Genomic DNA, 27,941 nt, shown 5'->3' on the forward strand with positions numbered 1-27,941 from the left:
CTAATTATGTCTTAGTTTCAGTTATTTTCCAGGCTTGTATGGTTAGACAAAAATGAGTGCAGCACGTTATCCTCCTTCAGAGTATCACTCAGTGACTATTACAGTAAACAATGGAGATAGAATTTTGTTCAGAGTGCTAAAAAGGTAGAATACTTTAATATTCATAAAAAGAAACAAGAAAAACCAAGAAAAAAAAACAAAGAGAGTCAGCTTCATAACAATGTTAACAATGGTCTCTGGTTTGTGCAATTAATTAGATTTAGCGTTGTGTTGTATTTTAGGTATAGTGATCTCTCACTCATCTCAACGGGAGCTCAAGGATGTGTATGTGCAGCCGTGGACACCGTGAGAAACCAACCAGTAGCAATTAAAAAGCTTTATAGGCCTTTCCAGAACGCAACACACGCCAAGCGTGCTTACAGGTGAACAAAGTGCAGTTTCAACATTTTTTTGGAAACGGCTTAAATTTCCGAAATAAATGAAGAAGAATGAAAATGCTTAAATTACTTCACACAATAGCAGTTGCATTAGTACAGTAATGGGTACATATGGGTAGTAATAGGTACATATGTATATATTAGGTATATAGTCAGATTAGTTACTCATATTAGTTTGCTTAAAATGGGTTAAATCGTAAAATAAAACGGGACGAATTTATCAAGTTAAATGTAAAAATTGAAACTTAACACAATAATGTTCACCCTTAAAAATTGTAAGCAATGTTAAATCTTGGAAAACAATTAAAACTGGAGTGCAGCCAGTATTTAGACAGCCGCGTATTCATACTGGTCAGTATTTAGACAAATACTGTATGAACCAATCAGAATCGAGAAAAAGCATAAATAATCCAAAATAAATAATAATTATTTATTAATTTATTCTTTGTCTCGATTCTGATTGGTTGAAACAGCATTTGTCTAAATACTGACCAGTCTGAATACGAGGTTGTCTAAATACTGACATGTAACCATTAAAACTGAACATAAATTTGCAAATATACAAATGAAAATGAAATTCACGCCATGTATTTGTATGCGTACATATAAAATTAGATTGCATTTCAGTAGTGTAGAACTTCTAATTTTTCTTGAACGTTGATGTGGTAATGTCTAATTTTCGTAATTTAATGGGCAAGGAATTCCATTTTCTTGATGTCAGATGAGTCCTGTTTGAAAAAGGTTATTACGGCAGTTTTGACATTGTACCGTTCGACTAAAATGCTCGAGGGTTTACTCGGAATTATAGCGTGCGAGCGTTTAAAAGCGTCATTCGTCAAAGGAAAGAAAAAGAAGGCTAAAGAAAAAATCTGCGCTGCAAGATGAGCATATATGTTCAGATTCAGAGGCTGATTGATGTCTGGTTTTGTGTTTGCTTATCATTTAGCAATCTAAACACACAACCGTAACAAAAAGTACTTGAACAATGTCACTGGCTGTACCGTTCAATCGACTAAATGATAGCAAGGACTAAAGAAGGGGGAAAAGTACCTGATTTTCCAAGTGCCTTTTTTGTCTTGTCTTGTTCCCATTTACGCCCTGGGGCCTTGGGTTCGGAGATTGGGAGCTTGACACCTTTTTCTGGTCATGTGTCTGGCTGAATTGTTCTTCGTTATCTGTGTTCAAAATCCCGGGCAACTGACCTTAAGCCCGTGAAGCGATTTGTGGTAATGCTGTTGTCGTCCTGGTTTCTACTTCTACAGCCTTGAAGTAGTTTGTCAAATGGCACTTTTCTCGAAAGCCCTTCGGACATCCTGGGCATACGAAGCTCTTCCCCGCCGGGCGGTGACCCCGTCGTTCGTATGTTGCCCTACACGATTTGCTCTTGCATACTTGGCCACAACCGTCTGCCCTGCATGTCAGGTCGTCGTCTTTTATCTCTTGCCGCCTGCTTACCACCTCCTGCTCCCGACCGCGTACCGACAGTGTTTCGCCCCTTTCAAGCAGGTGTTTTTGCCGTTGCTGCAGAAACGCTTTCCATTACTTCTTGTCGAACACGATGTCGCCGGCGTTAGTCAAGTCCTCTCCGGCTTTCTTCAAGTTCAATCTCTTTTTGTTGGGTTTATTTTTCTTTTTTTTTTCCAATCATTCGTTTTGCAAAACCACGTTGCTTCAGTACTGTGTAGAATGTCTTAAGCTTAGTCATAGGAGTCTGATTTAACTCCAAGTATCCCTTCCGAACACGAGCATTGCCTTCCTTTCGTTTTGATATGTCTGATGATGGCAACCAGTGGGTTGACCATTGAAAGCTCTTCGAAAATGCTGGGGGTGGTAAGATTATTCGTCCTATGAAGGTAATTAACGGACAAGATTCTGGGTTATTACAGCTTGATGGCGTCAGCATGCGCTCGATCTGTGAGTTATGTGAAGCTGTTGCCCGTGTGTTGTGACAACGAGTTTTCATTGTGTCGTGCCAAATGAATGGGCAATGAACATTTAAGTATTCCATGTTAGCGTCCAGCGCGACAATGTCTCTCCGCATTAGAGTACTTCGTTCACCAACAGCACTTAGGTTGACCACGAAAGTTTCAAAATAATGATCGATTCAATGAAAATTTGAAGTCATCATTGCTTGCGGGAGTGTACTTCTATCTTTGATAGAACTTTCGTTTGTTTCTCTCACCACCCGTGAAAACGCCAGTATAGGAATTATTAATGAAGTCGGGGTATCTTCCTTGTATACCTTTTCTTTTGGGTCTCATAAATCGCAGAGGATAAAAGTCCGAACATGTGAGCATGCTCCGTTTAGCGGTCTCGACGCACAGTTTTGACGAAAAGCTACCTTTTGGCTAATAAAAGAAAGAATCGTCATCGCTGTTGCTCATCTCCCAACAGCATTGCGGACCGGAATAGGTTTTTTAGTTTCCTTCAATTCTCCAACACCAATCACCTATTAAAGAACAAATGTTCTGAGAGAGTTTATTCTCTGTTTAGTTTATTCAAACTATAGTAGCCGAAATACAATCGCGAAAACTTTTCTTTTTACTAATGGCAATCTGAAGTTGTAAATTATCAAGGTTACAGCTTTAATCTCAAGAGTCCTTCATCATGTGGACCAGTTACAAAACTTCGAAGAAGGTTAAAATTCTAAATTCCGAACGTGATTTTGTGGCTTTTTATAAATAATCAACTAAATTCAAAGAATAGAACTTCAATTGAATACTCACTTCCTCCAAATGGAAACATGGAACTTATGTAACAATTAGGCTAACACTGAATTTAGCCAACTTGTTATGATAATCATATTCAGTAGTTCCAAGGATATGTAGCAGCAAATCATTTAAATAACCTTTGAGAAGAAGCATAGGCTCTATAGCCGTTGTCTCGAGGGCCAGAGACACTATCTATAGTGCTTTTCTACTTCATTCTTACCTCAAATGTTTGTCCTTTTCTACCTTATTCATACCTCAAAACTCTGTCCAGTTATTACGACAGTTTTGACCACGTGCCATTCGACTAAAATGATCGTATAGGTTTAATCTAAATTATATTGTACGATGCGTGTAAAAAGCATTTAAAAGCGTTATTCGTCAAAGGAGTTCAAAAGTGAATGCTAAACGAAGAGCTGATGGAAGCCTGCTTTTGCGTTTGCTCGTCCTTTAGCAATAAAAAAATACAACCGGTACAAAAGTATTTGAACAATGTCACTTGCTGTGCCTCTCATCGAACAAATGAAAGCAAGGACTAACCGAGGTAAAACAGTACCTGAGTTCGCAAGTGCCTTTTTCTTTATGTTCAATATCCTTTTTTGGGTTTGTTCCCCACATAATACGGATTGTACAACCACGTTGTTTCAGTACTGTGTAGAATGTCTTGAGCTCAGTCAGGGGTGCCTGATTTGGCTCCAAGTATCCCTTCGGAACTCGAGGATCGCTTTCTTTTCGTTTTGATATTATATGTTTGATGATGTCAATCACTGGGACAAATTATCGATAGGATTCTGTGGAAGTGCGTCACCAAGCTCTTCACCTGAGAAAATTGTTAAACCGTTGCTTTTGTGTGCTGATAACGAGTTATTCATTGTGTCGTTGCAAATAAATTGCCAATGAACAAAAGAATATTTCCTGATAGAGCCTTATGATCATGTCTACGAAATTCATCAATCATACCGCAGAATTGGAAAAATACCTCTACTCCTTAAACCGGGAAAAACAAAAGAGGAGGCAAAAAGTAACAGGCCGATTGCACTCGTGTCTCCAGTTACTAAGCTGATTGAAAGAATTTCATTAGATGGTTAAATAACATCAATCTTCCAATATAGCCATGTCGACCATCAACATGGCTTTAGGAAAAATAGATCCACGAACACTGAATTTAACTGTATTGTTACTGATTCTAAAAATGGTCTTAACCAACCGAGATTGCCTCACAGAACCCTATTGTTTGCTCATGATCTCACCGCTGCTTTTGACATATGATCACGGTATTTTTGCTTTAAGACATTTAATTTGTTTTACATATACTAAAAGATGGACCATAACATCTTTACAAGGGCGCTACTAATGTCAATTTTAGAGACAAAAAGATCACAAATTTGACGAATGAAACATGGGGTTCTTCAAGGAGGAGTATTGTTGCCTGTCCTGTTTAGTATCTTTGTCCTCTATACCTCTCCCATCAGCAAACAACATCAAAATTACCACCTATGCTGATGACATCACCATTTCTACCACAGGTCCTGATGGCTAGAAGTTGGAAAAACCAGTCTAACCATATTTAAAAGATCTGCACAACTAGTTGGAAAATCAAAATCATTAACTCTCATCTGGCAAATCTACAGCAACTCTCCTCACGACTTGGACCAGAGAGGCCAAACACAAAACTAATGTCGCCATGAATCAGAATGTTTTACCAACAAGCAACAAATCCTGGGCGTATCTTTTGTTAATCCTTTGTCTTTTATGCACCACATCAGTAAGATCACGAACAAACTAAAAACGAGGAATAATTTTCTGAAACAGTTTTTGGTACTAATTGGGTTTGCAGTAAAGAAACACTAAGTTACTTATAAAGCCATTGGGCGTAGTTTTCTCAATTATGCTAATCCACTCTGGTCGCCATCGCTTAGCAATACCAGATGAATGACATCCAGTTTTATTAAAGTAATGCTCTAAGAGTTGCAACTATCTGCCCTAAAATGAGCTCCAGTAAGCATCTTATTGCAAAACCGAAATCTTGCCATTCAAAACACAATGAAGTGATGTGTAAATATTTCTTAGTCGGAGCTCACCAACCATAGAGTTGACTATCAAACTACACACCTAAACTATAATCCAGAAAGTTTAAACGGAGTCTGGCTGAAAAATACCTTGATGAAAAAAACACCTCCTTAACGAAGATATATCTATCTGACCATCAGATTACAAGCTTGCTTCGAAAAAACTTCACCTAAAGGAAGTTAATAACTGTATAAAGAGTGGCCCTGCAAAAATGATAGGTTCAACGAATCTCCATGTAGCACAAGTAGAAAGTCGCATTCCTCGTCGTATTAGATGCCTTCTTGCTCAACTGCGCTGCGGATATAGCACTCATCTCAACAGCTACTTAACCAGAATCGATAAAGACAACAATAACAACTGTCGTAATTGTTTTTATGATCCTCATAATGACCTGTGGGACCAACCTGTCCAAGTCGCTAATTGGGTTTGATAATTACATCTGGACAAGAGGGGTTTTGTAGGTTCCCCCAGAAACAAAAACCAATTCACATTAAGAGTTTTTGTCAGTTCTCCGCGCTAATTAAAAACTGCCCGCGAGAATCGGGCACAGGAGGTTTGCTCGGTTCTCTGTATGAAAAACTGCTCCATTAGAACGGGAGTTTACCCAGGACTGGAATAGGGGCAACTAATCTATCTCCACAATTACAATTGTGGAGAACTGAAAAATCATCGACAAAAACGAGTTGGGGCTGCAGTCGAACCGATGCTTGTGAGCACCTACTAAGAACAACATTATGTCTCTACACCAACAGCCCTGAGTTTGATCACGAGAGTTTCAAAATATTGATCGATTGTGGAAGCGTACTTCATGTCTTGTCAGAGTTTTGGGTCCTTTATCTCACCACCCGTGAAAACGCCAGCATAGGAGTTATTATTCAAGTGGGTTTATCTTCCTTGTATATATATTTTTTGGATCTACTAAGTTGCAGAGGAGAAAAACCCGAACGTGTGAGCCTGCTTGAAGATGGTCCTGCTCCGTTTAGCGGTCTAATGGTAATCATAAGTTGCAATTTATCAAGGTTACAGCACTAATCTCAAGAGTCCTTCATCATGTGGACCAGTTACATAACTTCGAAGAAGAATAAATTTCCAAACCATGTGGCTTTTTAAAAATCATCAACAAAATTCAAAGAAAAAATTTTAATTGAATACTCAATTCCTCCAATTGAAAACATGCAACCATTAGGCTAGCCCTGAATTTAGCCAACTTGTTATGATAATCATGTTTAATAGTTCCAAGGATATGTAACATCAAATCAGAGTGCTTTCTCCGCCATCGAGAGTTAAGGTTTGAGTTTCGAAACAATGAACTATTGCTGATTCAATGAAAATTTGAAGTCGCATTAATTTGAAGTCTCTTTTTTCAATTATTATAACTTTGAAAAATTGTACATAGCATATGTGTTTGAATTCTCAGCATAATGGGTTTTCAAATTTCAGGGAATTGTTTCTCATGCGAAAAATCTGCCATAAGAACATCATCGGCCTATTGAACGTGTTCGGCTCTGATGTTTCAAAAGATGAGCTGAATGAAATTTACATCGTAATGGAAAAGATGGACGGAATATTCACTCAAGTAGTGAACATGCGTCTAGATCACGAAAGGCAATCTTACTTACTGTACCAGATGCTGTGTGGAGTGAAGCACATGCACAAAACCGGTGTAATCCACCGGGACTTGAAACCTAGTAATGTTGGTGTTAGGTCTGACTGCACATTGAAGATTCTTGATTTCGGTCTGGCCAGGACAGCTGGCGAGTCGTTCACGATGACGCCTTATGTAGTTACCAGGTGAGCATTTGCATAATGATAATATACGCTTTTTGTTCACTCCTAACAATATGTGGTTGTGTTTGTATTGATTTGTGTGCATGTATCTGAAATAATTTTTTTGTCAAGCCTTCGCTAGATAATATTTCCCTATGTCATGTTTTATACGACAGTTCATTTTCAAGAGTAATGAACGTAGTGAAGACTCTTATATAGGTCTTGCTGATTTTTTTTTCTCAGGAAAAGTCTCTAATAACTACAGATATGCATTCATACATATTGATGCATTTATGATTGCTCTTAGATATAAATGCATTTTTTGAGTTCAATTGAAATTCAGGTGCCGAAAGTGACGTAAAAAGCATTCTCCAAATACGAACGTAAAAATGGCGCGAAAAAACGAACGATTTCTAGTTTGTGAATTTAACAAAGTGAACGATTTCTAAAGTGAATTTAATTTTTAGATTTCCAGCGAAATAAAAAGTTTACCTATTGATCCAGTTTTCTCTAGTTGGGTTCATGTTAGTGAAAAAGAAAGGTATATTTGGCCGTGAAAGTACCAAGCTGGTGATTTATTTTGTCGATCTCTCGCAGCTTTAAGCAGAACCGAATTTGCTTCTTTTTGTGGCAGCTTAATTTACGAAAAAGTGGTTGAAAAACAGACGCTTTTTTTTGTACCGCATATTCATCTAAACTCTTTAAACCTTACCCACGGCCTGCGAAAAACTCAATGGGGAATTTTTGACCATTTTTTTTATTGTTTTTTCATTTTCTCAAAAGTTTCTTTGCCAAATATGAGACTAACAGCTGAATTAAAGGAACTTTTTATGGGAGCCTCTTAAACTGTACGCCCTTGTTTTTGTTTAAAAATCAAGAAAATTGGCCCTAAAGAATAATAAATATTTGAAACTTGACAGCTTAAGAAAACTCTTTTCTTTTTCTAAAAACAAAGCTGTCTAAATCTAAAGTTATGGGTTTCATCAAAAGATTTTGAGCTAGGAGCTTTCTCTACATAACGGCTACGGCTTAGTTTTTGCAAAAAAGCAATGTTGGACCGCTATGGTTTAATGAAATATTTGACCGATTGTCCCATTTTTTGAGCTTCGTTCAAAAATTACGCATTAACTTTCGCATCTGTAAATTTTCTTTAAAACTATGAATTATATCCCTTCAGCTTTAATTGGGGCATCTTGTTTGTTTTCAAGTGACCGTGGCGCAGGTGCGAGGACGCGAGCTAGTCTACAGGTCGGAGGTTCAGTTCTGAGACATTAAATTAGTTTTAATTTTATGTGGTGGTACTTTTGCTGACTAGCATTGGCAATGTAATGGTAACTTTAGTTGTAGCTAGTGTTGGTAAATTTTTTAAGTGATCGTGGTCTCCTACTCTCGCGGTCAGAAATTCGAATTCGGCAAATAGCAAAAGATTTTTAAGGCATTTCTTTACTTGTGATTTTTAGAGCTACTTTTTACCGTCTTCTCGTGTGGTTTGCAACGTGTAGCTTCGCCTGTGTAACAAATAACAGCTCACAAAATAACTTATGTGTGGACGGATAGGATAGGTAAGCAAAATTTTCGCTTTCTCTTAAACAACAGAGGTCATGAACGAAATGAAATTTTGCTTATCGGTTAGCTCCCGAATTTGTTTTATGTGTCATAACCACGAATGTTGTTTGTCTGTCTGTGCTCTTAGCTCTTAAAAATTAGGTTATTGATTTTCGAATTAGATGCTGAATGATGTTTCATATTGACAGCCTGGTTTGCACAATATGATTCAATATTCGAGTAGATTTATTTCTTCGGAAAAAAAATCAGATTTTTGCGTTTTCGAATGAGATAAATGGTCAGTTGACTCCACTATTTACACTAATAAACACGGTAGCATTGGAAATTGCATAGCATCTGTTCTCTGCTTCATTTGTGACTAGTGTTTGGCCATTAACTACTAGGCTTCTCTGGCTAAGTGATTAATGTGTGAGACGCTTAATCTGTAGGTCGCAGATTTGAATCTCAGACATAGCTTAATTTTTTGCTCATTCGAGGCTTATTTCTACTTTTCGTATTGCACTTTATAGAGCTGCTTTTTTGTCGTGTTCTCGCCTGTGTTTGCGAAGCTAAGCTTAGCCTCTGTGTTGTACACTTGCAATAGCAAGTGTATTGCTTCTTGGTAGTTACGGAAAAGAACTTTGTTGACAGATTTAGTTCCTAAAATTCGTTCGCCCTCAAATTTATTTCTTACAATTATCGAAAAGCAAAATTGGAAAGGTCACGAAAAAGGTAACTGAATTCTAGTTTCTAAAATAGATTTCGCTTATCTGAACACAAGTGGAATGAAAATCAATGTATTGATCTACTTGTTACTAAATAAGATTCTTTACGAAAAACAGTATTTGAAGTTCTAAAAGCTTTATTGTGATTTTTTCTTCTGAAGTAGAAGTATGCTCAAAAATTCTCCGATCAATTTTTTCAGTTTTTTTTTAAACTGTCTAATAGCCGTTTCATTGTTTGAACATCCAAACACAGAAATACTAGATAATTGATATCCATAGGTAAGAACGAAATTTAAAATCTCATTTAAATAAAACATAATTAGGATTTTCATCTAAATCTGAAAAAGTTTTGAGAAATTTATCTGATTTTTTTTACATCAGGCGCAAGGAGTTAAATAAAGAGATTTCGTCGTTATAAGTTGCTTAAATCTTTACTAGCCGAAGTGTATAGTAACAATCGCGTTTTAAAAATTTTATCTTTGCTGAATACATGAGCACACCTGGATATATGAGTTTTTTGATATTTTTGATCAACTGGCCTACGTTATAGATAAAAAAAATATATACTTTTGCATGTTTCTCCAAAAAATCTAGCCATGAGAGTTGTATGGCTAGAATTTTTTCACAGGCTCCAAATATGATATTGTTTTACTAGCTTTTCTGACATAGGTGGTCCACACGGGAATATAGGCTTTTTTGGATAAACAAGTAGTTAAACAAAATTTGAAAGCTTGAATCATTTGAAAGCTTGATTGATAAATATTTCAAATTGTTAGGATTCTGCAGCACACTTGGTCTGAATATGGAAATACAAAAGGCTTGGGTTTTGTTAGTCTGGTTATGTTTTGTCGCCTTGTTCCTTTTTTCCCAAACTTTATTGTGCAACAAGCATTTTTTATTTTAGCTGAAAGCTTTTTTCCACTCACTTCTGTTATTGATATATTACCAACTCTGACGTTGCATAGTTTTCTTTTTGCCGTAAAGCTTTATTCGGCCTAAATTGTTTCTGCGCATGTTTCATCTGCTTAGTGACCTAATTTTGCGCCTTTTGAAAGCTGGCGAGAAAGTGCGTTAAAGCTTAGAATTTCAGAACATTACAGGTCAACGTTTTTTGTTTTTGGCTCAATGGCTGTTTACTGGGCGTGTTTCCTCAAATTGAACATATTGGATAAAAAAACAGACATTATTGCAGGTATGGTTATTTTGGCATTTTTTCATGTCTATTTACTTAGTGGTTTTCATTTTGTTTTCTGTCTGCTAGCTTGCAATATTATCTTTGTTTAGTATCACACGTGGTGCGAAGACTTGCCTCGTCTTTGTGTAGAACCGAATATTTCTTGAATTTTTGCATCAATATCTTGAATACTGACAATCATAAATTGTTCTTGAAATTCAAAATGCTTTAAGAGCATCTTCTTTTTCTTTGAAATTCGAACGTTGCGATTCATTCAAGAAGCAAGTCAGATTTTGTCTGGTTACTTGCGTTTTTTGACCCTTTTCCACCTGTATTCTGTGGATAAACGTATATAATTTCCAATTTTGTTCTAGACATATTTGATTTCTTATCATTTTTGTGTCGACTAGCTTGCCCTCTATGTTTGTGTTGTATCGCAAGTGGTGGGAAGCTCCGCTATGCATATGTGTAACATCTTTCTACTACAAGAAATCGGCTACTCACTTGTTTTTGTGACCAGAGTACTTTTTATATCCCTATTTGGCGTAAAATGACATGAAGACAAAGTTTGTTTCAGGTACTACCGTGCTCCAGAAGTGATCTTAGGCATGGGATACTATCAAAACGTGGACGTCTGGTCTGTAGGCTGCATCTTCGGTGAAATGCTTAAAGGTAATTGATTGCCAGCCAGAACGAATGACGTGCGCCTGAGAAGTGTTTCCCCACGGAAGTGCAATCATATGATTAGTGAATTGGTTGGTAAATCGATGCTGTTGTTTTCGGTTTGAATCGGTCGTTTTAAATCAGCAGTTGGTATAAGAACTAGTTCTTATCATTAGTAATGCAATTGACTCTTATTTCAGGAGAAGTGGTGTTTATGGGTCTGGACTACATTGACCAGTGGAACAAAATAACCCAGCAGTTGGGCACTCCTCCGAGGGAGTTCAGAAGTAGACTGAAGCCTAGTGTGTGCATGTATGTGGAGTCCCAGCCACCAGTCAAGGGGCTGCCATTTGAAAGGGTAAATAAACATTCGCACATCTAAATAGTTCATTTCGAATTTTTTTTATTGATTTCCGTAGTGTTGAAAAAACCAAATATTCGCGATTTTGGTTGTAATCTTAAGTGTGATCAAAATAACTCATGAATGGGAATTTTATGTTGGCGTACATTGTTACCCTGTTTTTCGCCGTTTTTTAGTGTTTGCCGGCCTCGGTTTATATTGCCGGTTCAGTAGTTATCGTGATAGTGTTTGTGTTGGTTTTTGTCATGTCACTTTCAATAGAGTGTTTGTTTTGCAGCTGTTTCCCGATAGTTTCTTCCCTGAAGCTGACCCACAGAACCCCTCAGCTGGGGCTGAGACAATCATGCTAGCCAGAGATCTCCTCTCCAAGATGCTCCAGATAGACCCGGAGAAGAGGATCTCAGTGGATGATGCACTGAGGCATCCCTACGTTCGTATATGGGCCGAAGACTCAGAGGTGAATCATCAATAATAGAGAAGCGGAGTTGATAATCCATTAAGAATATATGACTACGTTTTAACCTTATCGAGGGTTTTCAAACCTCGTCGGTATTAGGTTGCAAAAATTCAAATCTGCTGTAATGACTATCGAATTGCCCATTGAAAAATGGGCAAATAGTTAATAATTACTGATCTTTCGCAGCTCCAACTGAATGTAGCAAGGTTTGTCTCTTTTAATATAATCATTCTTCTGTTCCTTCTAAACTGCAATTTTAAAAACTATATTAGACTTGTTACTTCTGCTACTCAACCTAAAAAAACGGCTAAAAGTTTGGTCATGTTCATTTAGATCATGTTTGTTTATTGGTTTAGATAAACACGCCAATCTTAGAAGACACACACTGTGGAATCTCTGAGAAAGATCTGACAGTTAACGAGTGGAAAGATCTGATCTGGACAGAACTGACTAACTTCGACGAGGGTCGCGACTCGTATTTTGTGAAGAGAGACAAACTGCAGGAAGTGATCGACCATAATAAAGAAGCGGCGGCCCAGGGCGGTGCAAATAGTGTAGCAGGTATATCATTTTGCAAATAAATACAAGGTTTGCTGGTTACTGTGCAAGTAGCACAATGTTGCGACCATAATCTAAAACAATACAAAATTTTGTTTTTCAAATTAGTGTCGTTTTGTCTGCGTGGTGTGATAAAAGGATCTGAACAAAAAAACTAGAACTTAGGCAGATTTAACAGTCATAGTAAAACAGGCAAATTGAAAAAACAGTTTTTGTTGAAACATTACCAGAAAAACATTACCAGAAAAACATTACCAGAAAAAATGGTGAAATTTTTTTTCTTCAATTTTTGCTTCTCAATTTTTTTGATCTTTTTAAAACCTAATAGGGCGCTCTATAAACTCCGAAAACTAATTTTATTTGAGTTAAATTAAATTTTCAAGGCTTAAGTTAAGCATAAATAAGCTAATGTAAAGCCTGGTCACCCAATTTTGGGATTTTTGATGTTGTTTAAATCACAACTGAAAGGGCTTTAATAAGATATATCACTCAACCCAGTCCGATGATTATTTGTGGTAACTCATTTTGTGAGGAAAACAAAAAGAAACAAAACTAAAACACACTCGAATGCAAATTTCCTCACCAGTTTCAATGGTCGGAACAAAAATCCTCAGATTGGACCAGTTACTCAGTGTAAAAGAACGAAAATAATGTCACCTATATAGGTCGTGATGATTAAATATTTTTTCAAGCTCAAAGTTGATTTTTTTGCGGTTTGTTTTCTGATTTCTTTTTAAGTCAAGATCATTTTTTTGTTAAAAGCAAGGCAAACGCGACCATTACACAGCAAATGTGTAAAATTTCATAAAAAACGTGATCGATCTATAGTTTTGGAAGTGAAGCGACGGACCAGGGCGGCGCAGATTTTGCAGCAGAATAAAAAAAGATACTTTTATCCAGTTTTCTCTAAATGAGATATCTTGAAGAAAAAAGTGCTTACGATAAAAAAAATCTTGAAATTTAAAGAGCTTGAGCTTGATTTACTTTCTTTTTTACACTACGAACATGCATGCGAGCATAGTGTATTACTATGGACCTACTTTTTCCAACCTAACTCGCAAATAAAAAATGTCAATTTGGTTGCAGTTTTATTATAATTACGAGCTGCAGTATTGCAAATTTCATAGCATCTGTTCTCTGCTGTATTTGTGGCTAGTGTATGTATTTTTCTCATTAGTTTGCGAAGCGCAGCTTCGCCTCTTTGTCGAAATTTGAAAATAACCAAATTTTTTCAATTAACATTCTTTTGGTAAAGTCTAAATATTGATGCACTTAGTTATATATATGCACTTTTTGAGTTCAATTGAAATTCATCTGCTGAAAGTGACGTAAATAGCACTATCCAAAAAGGAACGAGCAAGTTTTCTAGTCCCGAAAATGGAATTTAGTTTTTAGATTTCTAGTGGAATAAAAACTTTACCGGTTGATCCAGTTTTCTCCAGTTGGGTTAATGTTATCAAAAAAGCGCCAATCGTAAATCGTTCTTGAAATTCAAAGAGCTTAAAGAGCATCTAATTTTTTTCTTTGAAATGCAAAAGTTGATTTTTTTTTCAACAAAGTCAGTGTTTTTTTTATGTTCACTTGTGTTCATAACGCTTTTCCAATCTTCGAATGGCTATGTTATGAATCTTGCGATTAGCAAGGTTATTGTAACCTGGTATTAAATTTCTCGTGAAAAGTGTTTTCAACAGAATTTGAGCATGAGATTTTACTGGCTTCAACTCAAGATCGAATCCAATAACTTTCTGCACATGTAACGCTCATGCTTGAGACTAGAAAGGTGGTGGGCTCGATTACGGCTAGGCGCGAATTTTTTAAATTAAAACTCTTAATTGTCGGACAATGGTGTTTCTGCTTATTTCTATCGACTTAATTTCCAAAGCATTGACTGTATTGGATATCCTTATATAGATCTTGGCGATTTGTTGTTTGTTTTTTTTTCAGGAAAATACTTAAATTTTGTTCGTGTTCAATTTTATTTTTCGCGGTTTACTTTTTGATTTCTTACTGATTTTTTTCTTTGTTTAAGTCAAAGTTAACTCCATTATTGAACGGCAAAAGTGTAAAGCTCACAAAAACTTGATTGACTTCTAGTTTTGAAAGTAGAATTTAATTTTCAAATTTCCCAGCGGAATATAAAAAAGTCACTTTTTGATCATTTTTTTTCAAATAAGGTTAATTTTATCAAAAAAAATTAATCGTTAAGTGTTGCTGAAAATCAAAGAGCGTTAATGCCGTGCACTTTTTAAATTAAAATTTGAAAGTCAGCTTTTTGTTTACTTGCGTTCATTGACTCTTTTCCAACTGTTTGTTGGTTATGTTTTAAGGGGTTCTGCTAAGTTTATTCTCATTATGATGTGATCTTGTAGTTTGTAAATTTAATGCGATTTTATATAATTTCCTCTTTCAATCTGTTTTTCTTTTCTGAGGGTTAGACTCAAATGGTTTCGACGTCTGTTGTATCTTATAAATTGCCGCCTCAATACGTCGTTTACTGGATGAAATTTGTTTCATGCGTTTGTGGTAGGGGACTGGGGCGTAGCTCGATTTTATGACAATTTTTTTGGATCAGCTGCCCTCTATACCGCGGCTGCTAACAATATGAACACTAAAATAACTTGACTTTGGCAATTGTTTTCTCGGCACATTTTTACAATTGCGATAGCAATTGTTGTATAATCGTGAACTAGCCTTTTCCCTTAAACAGCTTTTCTTACACATCTTCTCTTTATTATTTTTATTTTTAAAAATTATCTCCTCTTTACAATTCTTTTCCTCATTATCGAAACCTAACAAATTTCGGGTTCCTTTTATCTTGGCCTAAAGATAATGTCGTTGCCTTTGCACCCAAAGGTCTGGGGTTCGAGTCCCCGCCGGACCGTGTTTTTTTTTCAGTATGTATGCAATTGAGTTTTTTTCCAGACTTTCGTCTGTCTGCTCAAGTTTTGTTGCCATATCACGGATAACCACATCACGGAGTTTGCGTGTGCTGTAAGCAACTTTGTACTTGTAAGTGAAAGCGTTGTTCACTGTAGTTTCAGGTGGGAGTTGAAACTTTAAAGTTTTTTTAAATAAAATTTTATTTTCGGCTCAGCTTGCGTCTGCTCAAAGATTGTCGGCTCTCTTTATTCTTTGTTAGTTTATGTCCGTTGCTAAGTAATTTGATTTATATGTCTGGCATGTTTAGTTAGAAAAAAATTCTATCGAGGCAAACGAAAATTTAAATTTTTGGAAGACTTTTTTTTTGTTAATGTTGTATCGCAAGTTGTTGCTTTTGTACTAGCTACGCCCAACGCCATCGTCTGCGGGATTTTGTGGAAGAGCTTTCTTTTGTTTTTGTTACTTGGTTGCCATTGCTATCCAGTACTTCATGTACGTAGGAGATGAAGGTTGATTGGGTTTCCACTAGTCCCTGCCCAGTGCCCTTGTCCCCCGGCAGAATAGTTGGGGTATGCCACATGAGTGGTTACATGAATACCGTTTATTATATGTAACCACTCATACATGTATACCGTTTATTGCTGATCCTAATTTTGAAGTCAGTTCTTCGTCGTTGTCGATGTGTGCTGTTTAGAATTCAGCATCTTCGTCGTTACTTGACTGAGATTTGATTCTTAAGGGAGTTCAGCTCTCCCGGTCCCTAGAGATATAAAGTCTGAGAAACTCAGTAACTTCCAGGGGATGAAGCCAGGGGTCTTCATTAGTCAGGCCAGTCGGGTTTTTGGTGCAGTCAAATAACTGATGGACGTCGTGCGGCGTCTCATTACAGTCCGGGCAGGAATTATCTGGACCTCACTTATTATACGGCTTAGGTATGAGTTAGTGAGCGGACTGTACCCGGAGCGAAGTTGAGCAAGCCGTATCCGCGCTATCCGCTGTAATTCAGATTCATTGTCAGATATTTGAGGTGGTACACGTTCCAATAGCTTTGAAGGTAGTTTTTAACCTCGTTGTGATAGATAACCTTCAAAGCTTTCCTATTATTTTTACGACACATTAAGCTCTCATCCAGATGTTGTTGGGTTTAAACACCGTAGGTGGTGCGGAGTGTGGGTCTGATGATTCGTTCAACTGGATGTTGGGTTGTCTGATAGTCGGAGCGGTGACTGGTGGCATCTCACTAGAAATTGTTTTACCAGCATATCTGTGTGAGTCTTTACAGGCAATACTTTTGTTTCCCTGTGAAGCTCATCAATATTTGTCATATTCTAACAACCAGTTTTTGTTCTAAGGGCAAGGTTTTGTTGAACTTGGAGGTTGTTCCAGTTTGGATTACTGATTGATGGAGACTAGATTGGTGCTCCATTGTTAAGAACACTGCGCCTGATGGCCTTGAATGTCAGTGTCAGTTTTTCTTTGGAACAACCCCAATGATTGCCGGACAACTTTTTTTGACATTATTACGCTTTTGTATTTTGTCAGTGGTGGTTTTGACGTGTTCATTGAAACTAAACAGGCCGTCAAAGACCACGCCCAACAGTTTGGGTTTTGACTTAAGCGGAATGGGGACTTTTAATTTCAAGCTTGGGGTTAACGGATATTTCCTTAGTCCAAATTCTAAATATGGTTGATGATGACTTGTTCGCGGAGAGTTGCAAATTTCTATGCAGCTCTCCTAGGTATGGTGTGATATGGCTCTTAAGCTCATCTACCCTCGAATTTGAAGTCATCAGAGCTATGTCATCAAGATATATAACAATTGAAACCCGATCTGGCGGTAGGGGGAACTTGCTCATGTAAATATTAAAGAGCATTGGTGATAATACTTCCTGTGGTACCCCATGTTTGACTTTTTATTCCGATACTCGACATAAGTGATCCGACCCTGTAAGTATGACGTTATCCATCGTTTGTTGCTGTTGGGCAAATCCGCTTCCAAAACATCCTTGAGCAGTACGTTATGGTCAACAATATCAAAGGCGCTGGTGAGGTCCAAGGCTACTAAAAGGGTACAATCACATGGTTTGTGTTTGTTGAGACCTTGCTTGATGTTGTTAGTTATGATGTTCAGAGCTGTTTTAGTTGAATCTTCGGTTCTGAAGCCATGTTGGTATTCTGCTAAGGGGAAATTGAAAAAGTCATTTAGCAGCAGCTTTTCGATGACCTTAGCAATTGGGGAAGGTAGCGTGATCTATCAGAAACTTTTGGAATCATCGACCGATTTAACTGGTTTTTGCAGCGGAATAATTCTTCCTACTTTCCACACATTTGGAATGGTAGCTGTTTGTGTCGAAATATTAATGACCTCTGTTAGATATTGCATGGCGATTGAACTCATATGGTGCAGGTGAACAGGCACATTATGGATTGTGCCAAGGGCCGTACCTTTTTTTGAATTTTTTTTCGCCTTGGCAAGAGTGAGGCTTTTGAACACTATGTTCAATTTTTAAACTCTTCAAAGTTCTTGGCGTGTGGCGACGCTCTTTAGTAATTGATGAGGGGCGTGGGCTGAACTGCTGATTGAATTTAATGGCTCATTTTTTGACGTCAAAAATTGGTACGTTTCGTTCCTCAAAGTAATTGGCTTCATTGGGCGCGCAAGGTTTGCTGTTCGTCGACAGAGATTTTAATGTACTCCAAAGCTTGCTGGTAATACGTTTGTGAGTCAGGCGACTTACAAATTCTACCCATTTTTTCCAGTTGTGCTCCTGATAACTTAATGGTTTTTTTTTCAGGTATAAGTGGGTCTCCGGGTTTTGATTCTTGGAGTGATTCTCTGCTTTGGGCCAGCTTTTAAGCCTCAGTGGGGGAAATTTGGTATTGTCATTTTGATGCATCCTTGAGGAATGAATTTTCAGACTGCTCTTAATACTGCTTTCGGAAAAATTTTCTCAGCTTTGTAGACGTCATTTGGCTTAGAATAATCCGCTATCTTCTATGGAGTTTTCAACCCCGTCCCAGTCCGCCTTCCGGAAGTTTTTAAATGTACGCTGGGAAGCCTCGGTAAATTCAATGTCGCATTCAATGCTGAGAGTAATTGGTGTGTGGTCAGATCCAAGTGCTTGGTGTGCTAGTCACTCAATATTCAAAGCTATGCTTGAACTGGCCATACTTATGTCTGGAGAGCTTTTACAGGGGTTCGTCACTCTGGGGTGTGCTTTCTCATTCAGGACGGCTTGGTCGGCATTGCTTATTTCTGTGGCTAGTTTGATGCCTCTGGCATCTGGGGTAGAACTGAAATACCATAACGGGTTATGGGCATTGAAGTATTTAACAATTATACAATCATCTTGGGTGAATAGGTGGTTGAATAACTGGTGCAGCTGGAAGTTGGCTAATGTATATGTTGATGATCGTTATGCTGTTTTGACAATTTCAATTTTAATTGCCTGCCGCTCAATGTGACTGTCGCCGTTGGGTTTGCTTAGTTTCAGGGTTTGAAACGGCACACAGTCTTTAATGAGAAAGGTAAGTCTACCCCCTTTGCCTCTGTCTTTGGGAAGGTTTTCTGTGATTATACTATAGCCTGTGGGTGCTTTTATGGTGGCTTTATCATTAAGATTGGTTTCCTGCTGCGCTGCAGCTTTAATTTTTTTTGGTTTTGCATCAAGTTTATGATGCTGTCTAGTTTGTCGGATGCCGTTGCAGTTGAATTGAAGTATGTTGAATCTGACTTGGTTACTTTGGCTGTTGTTGACTTGGATTTGGTCTTGGTTGCCATTGAAATTTTGTTGGTTACTAAAACTTTGGTCCAGTTCTTAGAGGATCGCAAAGATGTGCCCTTCTAGTGCACCCAACCTCCTCGGCCACACTAAACACCGGTTATATTCCAATTACTACAATTACAAATCGCGCGTGGTGTTGGTTTTGGGTTGCTCTCAACACCTTGTTGTAGTAGCTGTAAGTGGAACGCGGCTGCAAGTCGACTTAGCGACTTTCCAGCCAAAATTCGTAGGAACAGGCGTGCTGGATCCAGATGTTCCCTGGTGAAAAACCCGCAGACATGGGCGTTGTTTGTAGGATAGGTGGGTCTTGGGACTGTGCTGTTGCAACGTCGTGACTGTCGAATAGAAACGCCCACCCAAAGAGCCTTGTATCGCGAGTAGAGCAAAGCTCCGCTTCGCCTGTGTTCAAAAATTAAAAACTTTCATTGAGGAACACGAATAAAATTTTGGTTTATTCATTTTTAAGAGTAATGAACGTAGTGAGTACCCTCATATAGCTCTTGCTGATGTTTTTTTTCAGGAAAACGTTTTAAAATTTGTTCACGCTCAATTTTGATTTTTCGCGATGCATCCATTGTTAGTGCATTTCGATTGTTTAAAGGAAGGCAAACTCCACTATCAAAAGCAAAAGTGTATAGGTCATGAAAAAAGTTATCGACTTCTAATTTCGATAATGGAAATTAATTTATTATCAGATTTACCAGTGAAGTAAAAGTTTTGCCTATTGATCCAGTTTTCTCAAATTGGGTTAGTTTAAACAAAAAATTGTCCATTATAAATTGTTCTACAAATTCAAAGAGCTTTAAGGCCGTCTATTTTTTTTCTTTGAAATTCCAAAGTTGATTTTTTTTTGAAAAAAAAAACATCCGTTTTTTTTTCAGTTTCCTTGCCTTCATTACTCTTTTCTAACTGTCAGATGGCTATGTTTTAGTTTTACACTCAGTGGATTTTCTTTTGGCTAGCTGTTTTTCAATTTTTGTGTGATACCGCTGGTGGTCCAAAGGTCGCTTCGCCTCTGTTTCAAAAGGCGTTCTGGTACTCCTGATTACTTATAAACTTGAAGTGCAATCGCTTCCGTGTCTGAACATTTTGAACTGGTATTGCACGTCTAAATATGATTTTGCAAAGTTTTTATTTGTGTAACTTGACGTGAACTGTGTTGCATGTCTTATATAATGGGCCTAGTTGGAACATTCTTTATTTGTTTGGGCGATAAAAGTATCAGTTTGTTCGGAAAAAGATTTGACATGGTGGCAGAAGTAAAGGGTATCTATGCAAGCAGCGCAAAGTTTTCAACCCTTAAATGTTTGCTAAGATTTCATGGCACACCGTTTTTTTTTCAGTTTCCTTGCCTTCATTACTCTTTTCTAACTGTCAGTTGGCTATGTTTTAGTTTTACACTCAGTGGATTTTCTTTTGGCTAGCTGTTTTTCAATTGTTGTGTGATACCGCTGGTGGTCCAAAGGTCGCTTCACCTCTGTTTCAAAATGCGTTCTGGTACTCCTGATTACTTATAAACTTGAAATGCAATCGCTTCCGTGTCTGAACATTTTGAACTGGTATTGCACGTCTAAATATGATTTTGCAAAGTTTTTATTTGTGTAACTTGACGTGAACTGTGTTGCATGTCTTATATAATGGGCCTAGTTGGGACATTCTTTATTTGTTTGGGCGATAAAAGTATCAGTTTGTTCGGAAAAAGATTTGACATGGTGGCAGAAGTAAAGGGTATCTATGCAAGCAGCGCAAAGTTTTCAACCCTTAAATGTTTGCTAAGATTTCATGGCACATGGGGACTAGAGCTAGATAACTAGCTCAAACTACCAAGGTCTTAATTGCTAAGTTTTTGTTGAAATAACAATAGAAATGGGCTGGTAGCTTTTTTCTCGATACAGAGAACTTGTGTCTCTGTATTACGTGTGAAAGGCCTTTCTTCTCGAATCACGTGTGAAAGGCCTTCAATATGATAGCAAATTCGGTGGCCTACGAGCTATCTTTGATGAATTCATTTTGCGCGGAAAAACATATTTTTCCAGTTCCTATCGGGGACTGATGGTTAGGGCAATAAGTTTATTCCGGCTAGAGGAAAAGCTTAGTGGAAAATTTCTACTTACTTGCGCAAACGAGATTGCAGGCGTAGTGTTGTAAGATTGGGCTGTTTTTTTGCTAAGCAAGCCGCACTTCACGCATTTTTTGCTAGTTGTTTTTTTTGCGCTTGTGCCGTACCTATCAGCCTCGTTTCTGCACAACTAAGATTGCTCTATGCTCAGCTGCTCTATGCTCATTTTAAGTCGAAAAGTCTTTAAAATTTGTTCAGCTCAAGTTTACTTTTTTTTGCGGTTTGACTTTTGATTTCTTTTTAAGGTCAACATTTCTTTTGTTAAAACAGAATCGAACAGCAAAAGTCTAATGGTCACGAAAAACGTGATCGACTTATACTTTCGAAAGTAGAATGAAATTTCCAGATTTCCCAGCGAAATAAAAAAGTTTACTTATTGATCAAGTTTTTCTCAAATTGGTTTTGTTTTATGCTAGTCATAAAATAATCTAGAAAATCAAAGAGTTTTAAGAGCGTCAAAATTGTGTTTTAATTTTCTTTAAACGCCGTCTTATGTGTTTCTGCAAATAGAACATCATTCCAGACAACATTTTGAAGTTTTTTAGTTGTGGTTTCTTTGAATTTTTTTTCCGTTTTTTGGACTTAGTACTCGTTTCTTGTCCTGTCTGATAGCTTGCAATGCTATTTATGTGGCATCGCATGTGATGCGAAGCTCCGCTTCGCGTCTGTGTAGATGTTTTAACTACGTTTTTTCAAAACTTAGTTTTTGCCTGTGTAAGAAACAATCTTGGATCAAATTTGTTTCACAGGTGGTGATCCGACTCAAGGTGGTGGGTCTAAATCAAATCATGTTGCGGGAGAGGATGGCAGTGTAGTTGCGATGACGACAGAAGCAGCGCCCTACCATAATGATGAGTCACCATTACAAGGAGAATTAAGTTCAAGAAACTTCTAGATAGCTCAGAAACTATTTCTAAAGCAATTTTTAGTTATAAATAAAACGATATTGACAAAAAAGTAATCTTGGTTTCTTTTTTTTCTCAAACCTCCATCCCTCCAAATTTGGGCACTTATTAGTTGTTTGATAATCTCAAATTGTTTTTGTATTTAATTGCCAAACTGCTTCTGCATAATCTAAAGCAAATTAATTCTCAGACTGGTTTGGGAAAAATAAGCAAAACAGAAACTAGCTCGTCTTTTTGTTAGTTTTTTTTCTGTTTTTGTATGTCTTGCCTTGTTTCACTTCCTTGTGTTTTGACCTTAGAATAGTGCCTTTTTAATGAAATATAATAAATGTACGGTATTTAAGCTGAGATTCCGTTTTTTTTCTAACGTGTGACTACAATCTCAAAATCAGATTTGCTATGAAAAGGTCAATTTACATCTCGTTGTTGTTAAGTTGCTTATAATTCAATTTCGTGCAATGACTATTTGCCATGAAATTTGAAATTTGAGCACATATTTTGCTATCTGAATTCTATTAATCGCACTTTACCATGTTAAACCGATGATAATTTGATAGATTTGAGTTACGTTCAACGAAATTACTCTATGTATTAGTTGTAGCAACTTCACAAATTAACTAAAAAAGCATTATCTCATTTGAACTGTGCTTTTTAAAAAAATAGTATTGTAATCACTGTATTTAAATTTTGTTTAATAATGATTTTATTTTGGGCCATTTACTTCAACTTCCATCTTGCTTCTTAACTTTTCTTTATTTTTATTGAGATGAATTCGAATAATGCAATGATAATTTCACGACTACTTTAATTCGGATAATAATTTTGTTCCAGCCTGGTTCATGTTTTGTTTTTCAAATTGTAAATGAACTTTAACAATGTTATAAATCAACTAGCAAAGTAATGAAGAATAAACTATACCAATTTTCAGTTTTTGCTATCAGTTTGAAAGAATTTTTATCTGACGTTTGATTACCAGAATAATCTAAATTATCGTTCTAAATTATCTGAAATTTGACAGGGTGGTAATGTTCTAGCTTGCAGAGATAGTAGAAAGGCTCACTTTGCCCCATTGGCGAAAATGTATTTGTAGACTGTAGACTGAAATCGAAAATTGTCTAAACTATGTACCTGTTTTTCATCATATCGTATCCGTTAAAAGCAACCGTGTAGCGTACTGATTCATCTGACTTAAAGATAGCTGGTAGAGTCAATACCAAAGCATGCATTCATACATTGAAGATGAAACTTTTCTGAGTTCTCCGGTTTTTTTCCTGGTTCACTAGATTGATAGTTTTATCAGTTATATTTGTGGGCAAAGTTCAGTTAGCAGCAGTAAAGTGAATTTGATTTCACAATGTGTAAATAATGCTTTGACGTTTGTGTTTTTCTAAAAAGAAGAATAGTCGAAGCGCAGTTGTCGATCAGCATACTTTAAAACGTTTCTTAATTAAAAATAAATTGTTTTCGGACTCATAATCAGACAAGTACAAGGTTTTGTTTCAAATCATAACTCAGTATTCAGCCCAGGAGAATGTTATAGACCAAATGGTCCGATGTCAAATGTCTCTTTGCGGAAAACAGATTTTTTTCCATAAACAACTTCTCAACTTGCTGCAATATTGAGTCTAATCAACTGGCAGGTTCGTTCGTACTTGGCCTAGAGGTCACGGCGGCACCTTTTCATTCTAAAAACCCGTGTTTGAATCCCGGCCGGACCTTGTTTTTTCAGTGCATTCAACAAGTGAAAAGAATCTCTCCGATAAAAACTAGTTTATTGGAGTTTCGTTTTTCTGCACAAGTATTGCCTGCTTAGTTGACACATCAAAAATTTTTCTTGTGCTGTAAGCAAGTATTAAGGTAGTTGCAAAGTGCAAAGGTTAAGTGTAGTTTCAGGGTGGGTTAGAAGTTTTTTTGAACCGTTTTTTCGGCGCAGCTGGTGTCTGCTTAAAGATAGTCGGCTTTGTTACCACACTACAGATTTCTCTTGTGCTCTAAGCAACTTTTCTTGCAGTTGCAAGTACGAGTTTTGGTAACTGTAGATGCATTGAACTTGAAACTGAGAAAATCAATTTTTCTTTCGGCTTAACTGGTGTTTACTCAAAAATTGTCGGCTTAGTTTCCACTTCGTTAGGTTTGTTACGTTCCTAACTTGAAATTCAAGTTTCTTGCTTAGCATGATCGTCTAGAATTCCTGTTTGGTATAAACATCTATTAGGAAGATGTATGGGTTTATGTTCATTTTGTTTTTTTTTGTTACGCGTCAGAGAGTTTTTTCTTTGCAAACATTTTATTATTTTCAAATTTCAAAAAACGGTATCAATGGAAAGATCGCCTACTGTTTTTGTGCCTGCAGACTCCTCTTGTCACTTTCTACCTTATTTTTCTGTCTACAGCCTTCAAAAAAGTAAAAATAAGTGGGTGGAATGCTTAATCAACATTTATAATTTTAAGTAATTTTCCCAAAAACTACCTGTTTTTTCAAACCTAAGATTTCGAAATCAATAATCAAAAGATATTTTGAAAAGCTACCCTGCAAATTATACCCTGAAAAACTAACCAATAGAGTTATGGCCCTCGGAGTAGTCAATTTTTTGGTTTTTCAACCATTATTTGAATCTTTGATTTTTCTCAAAAAACTAAGCTCCCAAGTCTGAGATTCTGGATTCCATGTAGACAACGGGTAGTTGGAAACTCCCTTGCATCAGCGGCCGCTCACAAATTGTTTGATTTTTTTAAATCTTATTTTTGATGTTTCATTTTTTTTTAACTTATTGAATTTTCTCGAAAGTATACTCCTATGTGTTATTTTGTGTTCAATCCAACGAGTTGGTTGTGGTAAGCTCCTTTGCATACGCGATAAAGTCAAAAATTTGCCTCGGTAATTAAAAGTTTCGATTTTGAAGAGTTTTTTGAAACAATTTGACTTTTTTCGAGAGCTGTTCTCCCAAATCTGAGTTTTTGAATTCAATCGAAATAACAAATTGCTTGAAAATCTTCTGTATAAGTAGCAATACACCAATTTTTTGTACATAAAAAACTATGATTCTAGGAAAAGTGATACTAGCCGTTTTTTGGACTTTTCTCCATAAATATTTTGATATCATAGGTTTTAGAGTAACAACAGGTTATTGAGGGCCTATTTTTATAACTGGCTATGCCTATTTGTTTAAGAAAACAATTATGGTTTTCAAAAATGCAAGTTTTGAAACTTTGACCGTTTTTTGGAATATTTTTTAATGTGCAAACTCTCAGGTTAAGTGATCAATCGAGTAAACTTGATTTGGGAATCTTCTCAACTTTAGCGGCCACGACCTGATTTCTGAAAGTCATCACAGTCATTAAAATGAGTTTCAGAAAGTCATTACTTCAAAATTATGACCCTTTTTGAAAAACTAAGTTTTTTAAAATTGTATAAGTCTCGAAGAACATGATCAGTTTCTAGTTTCAAATCTGGAACTTGTTTTCAGATTTCCCGGCAAAATGGAAAATTTACCTTTTGACTTTTCACAAATTTTTTCAAGTTTGTCGAAAAAGTGCCAATCACAAACTGTTCTAAAATATCAAGGAGCTCAAAGGGCATCTAAATTTTTTTTAAAACTTTGATAGTTGAGATTTTTTTTTAAAATAATAAATGGTGTTTTTTTACTGTTTAATTGCATTCATTGGCTCTTTTCCAGCTCTCTGTTGCCTATATTTGTAATAGAAAAAAACTAAATTTTTTGGCAAAATCTATTTTTTTTCTGAAATCATGCATTTTGTTCCGTGTCACTATAAAAATCCAAAAAATATCAAAAATTTTAGCTGGCCCCTTTTTACCGAGACTGCAGAAACTTTGGTTAATTTATTTTTTTTAACTTAGCTCAATTTTTAAAAAGTTTGTAGTTGTATAGCAAGGGTGCGAAGCTTCTGTGTATGAGGTTGGAAATGTAAAAACTCTGAAATATAAAACCAAAAAAAAGATCTATTTTACACTGTTGATAAACAATTTAGTTTTGAAATTGGAAGCGCAGGAAAGTATATTTTATTATTTTTCGTTAAACTTACAGGAGCAAGTGTACTGTGATCGGGAATAAGACATTTTCTCGTAAACAAATTGACACATTTGTAATTGAATTGATGTCTCTTTATTAACGAACTTTAGCAAATTCGAGGTCTCATTGCACTTGTTTTGGAAGGAATACAGATGTATTTGCAACCTATGGTTTAGGATTCGAAGCCAGGACGAGACTGGTTTTTTCAATATCTGAGTTTGAAAATGTTCCGGGAAAAGTGATTAGGCGGACTTTTTTTCTGCCAATATCAGTTTTTATTGTAGCCTCAAAAATCTTTAGGTAACTCCGGTTGTTTTTTTTTAAATTACTATATCTGGCAGGCGAATTTTCCGTTTTTTGGGTTATATTAGCCTGAAAGACTTCGGTTCTTGTTTTTTCGGCTTAGTGAACTTTATTTGCATCAATTTATGGACAAAATTAATTATTTCTGTTTTCAATAATTCAGGTGGGTTGGTAGTTTAAAAATTTAAAAGTTCAAACTTTTTAATCGCTCAAAGTTTTTCTAATAACAACAATTTTGTTTGGCAATGTTTTGGGATTGATTGGTACAACCCACATTTTTTGGCGTATTGAAAGCTTATGGTTTAGGATAAGCTCATTAGAAGAGTTGGGTTTCTACTTTTTCAACAGAGTTTTCAGATCTCATTATTATTTTCGTTTTTTAAAATAGTTCAGAACGAAGTAAGTCTGTAACAACGTAGAGATGATAAAACTCAAATAAGGGTTTATGGTCTTGAGGTTTTTTCCTGTAAAATAGGATTCAATTTTTTTTCCTTAATGATACTGCACGTTTCCTAAAACAAGCCTGCTCGCTCGCCTTACTAGCTCGAAATTGGACAAAACTAAAAAGTTTGAACTATGTTCGAGCAATTTGTTTTTCTCGACACTGGGAAAACTTTTGCAAATTTTGAAAAGTCTTTCGAATCCCGACGGAAAGGGTTTTAGTATTTTATATCACTCGACTCAATCCGACAGTCGTTTGAGGTACTTGATTTTGCGAAAAACAAAAAAAACACTGTGAAAGGACACCCGAATACAAAGTTCTTCCCAATTTTCAATAGTCGGAGCAAAAATCAAACTTTAAGTTTGAAGCATTACACGTATCAGAATTTTTCTAGAAGTTTATATCAACAAATGGACGGTTTCTAAAAGAGAAACAAGACTGCTCGTATCAGTATCAGGGCGAAGCCCTGAATGTTCCGACCGCCTTATAATTTTTATGGAGCAGTAATAACATTTCAAAAATTAAATGAAATGAAACAAATTGAAAAATTTGTTGGCTCTTTTCCAGTTCCCCCCCCCCTTTCAAAAAACCGAGTTTTATGTTTGTTTTACGTGTTATTACGTCTAAATGCGTGATGTTACGCTGTAAAGTATGAAGAGCAAATCTGATCACAGTTGTCGATTTGTCACCACGTCAAGTTTCATTGCATTATGACAACGTTAAGTAAGCTTTTCAAAATTGAATTTGAAAGGGGCGGGGGGGGGGGGGGGGGAACTGGAAAAGGGCCAATTTGTTTTCTAAAATTTGAATTTTTTTAAATGAAAATCATCCCCCACACGCCATATTAAGTACAAAAGGATGGATTTCGCTCCTTGTAACAATTCAATTATGGCAAATAAGCTTCTTTCAACCAATTTGAAACGATTTCCAAGACGGATTAAGTCTCCGCTTACGCGTTTATAGCGCGAAATATATCGCGCGTTAATTGTCCCAAATTGGTCAAAAAGGCAA

General features: G+C 36.5%; 1 protein-coding gene across 1 annotated transcript; it reads left to right on the forward strand.

Moving 5' to 3' along the window:
- On the forward strand, positions 1-23,081 carry LOC134853727 (stress-activated protein kinase JNK-like). Its single transcript, XM_063869733.1, has 8 exons — positions 1-144; positions 282-422; positions 6,656-7,006; positions 11,004-11,098; positions 11,290-11,447; positions 11,728-11,907; positions 12,264-12,468; positions 21,999-23,081. Exons 1-8 carry the CDS (start codon positions 53-55, stop codon positions 22,142-22,144), a joined length of 1,368 nt encoding a protein of 455 aa, XP_063725803.1. The 5' UTR covers positions 1-52; the 3' UTR covers positions 22,145-23,081.
- The last annotated feature ends 4,860 nt before the right edge of the window (positions 23,082-27,941 follow it).

The sequence above is a fragment of the Symsagittifera roscoffensis genome, chromosome 8, assembly GCF_963678635.1.
Source record: "Symsagittifera roscoffensis chromosome 8, txSymRosc1.1, whole genome shotgun sequence".
NCBI classification, from domain to species: Eukaryota; Metazoa; Xenacoelomorpha; order Acoela; family Convolutidae; genus Symsagittifera; species Symsagittifera roscoffensis.

Coding starts and splice junctions, on each gene's coding strand:
- LOC134853727 (XM_063869733.1), top strand. CDS start 53: ATGAGTGCAGCACGTTATCCTCCTTCAGAGTATCACTCAGTGACTATT. Junction 145..281: donor TTGTTCAGAGTGCTAAAAAG/GTAGAATACTTT, acceptor GTTGTATTTTAG/GTATAGTGATCTCTCACTCA. Junction 11,448..11,727: donor AGGGGCTGCCATTTGAAAGG/GTAAATAAACAT, acceptor TTTGTTTTGCAG/CTGTTTCCCGATAGTTTCTT.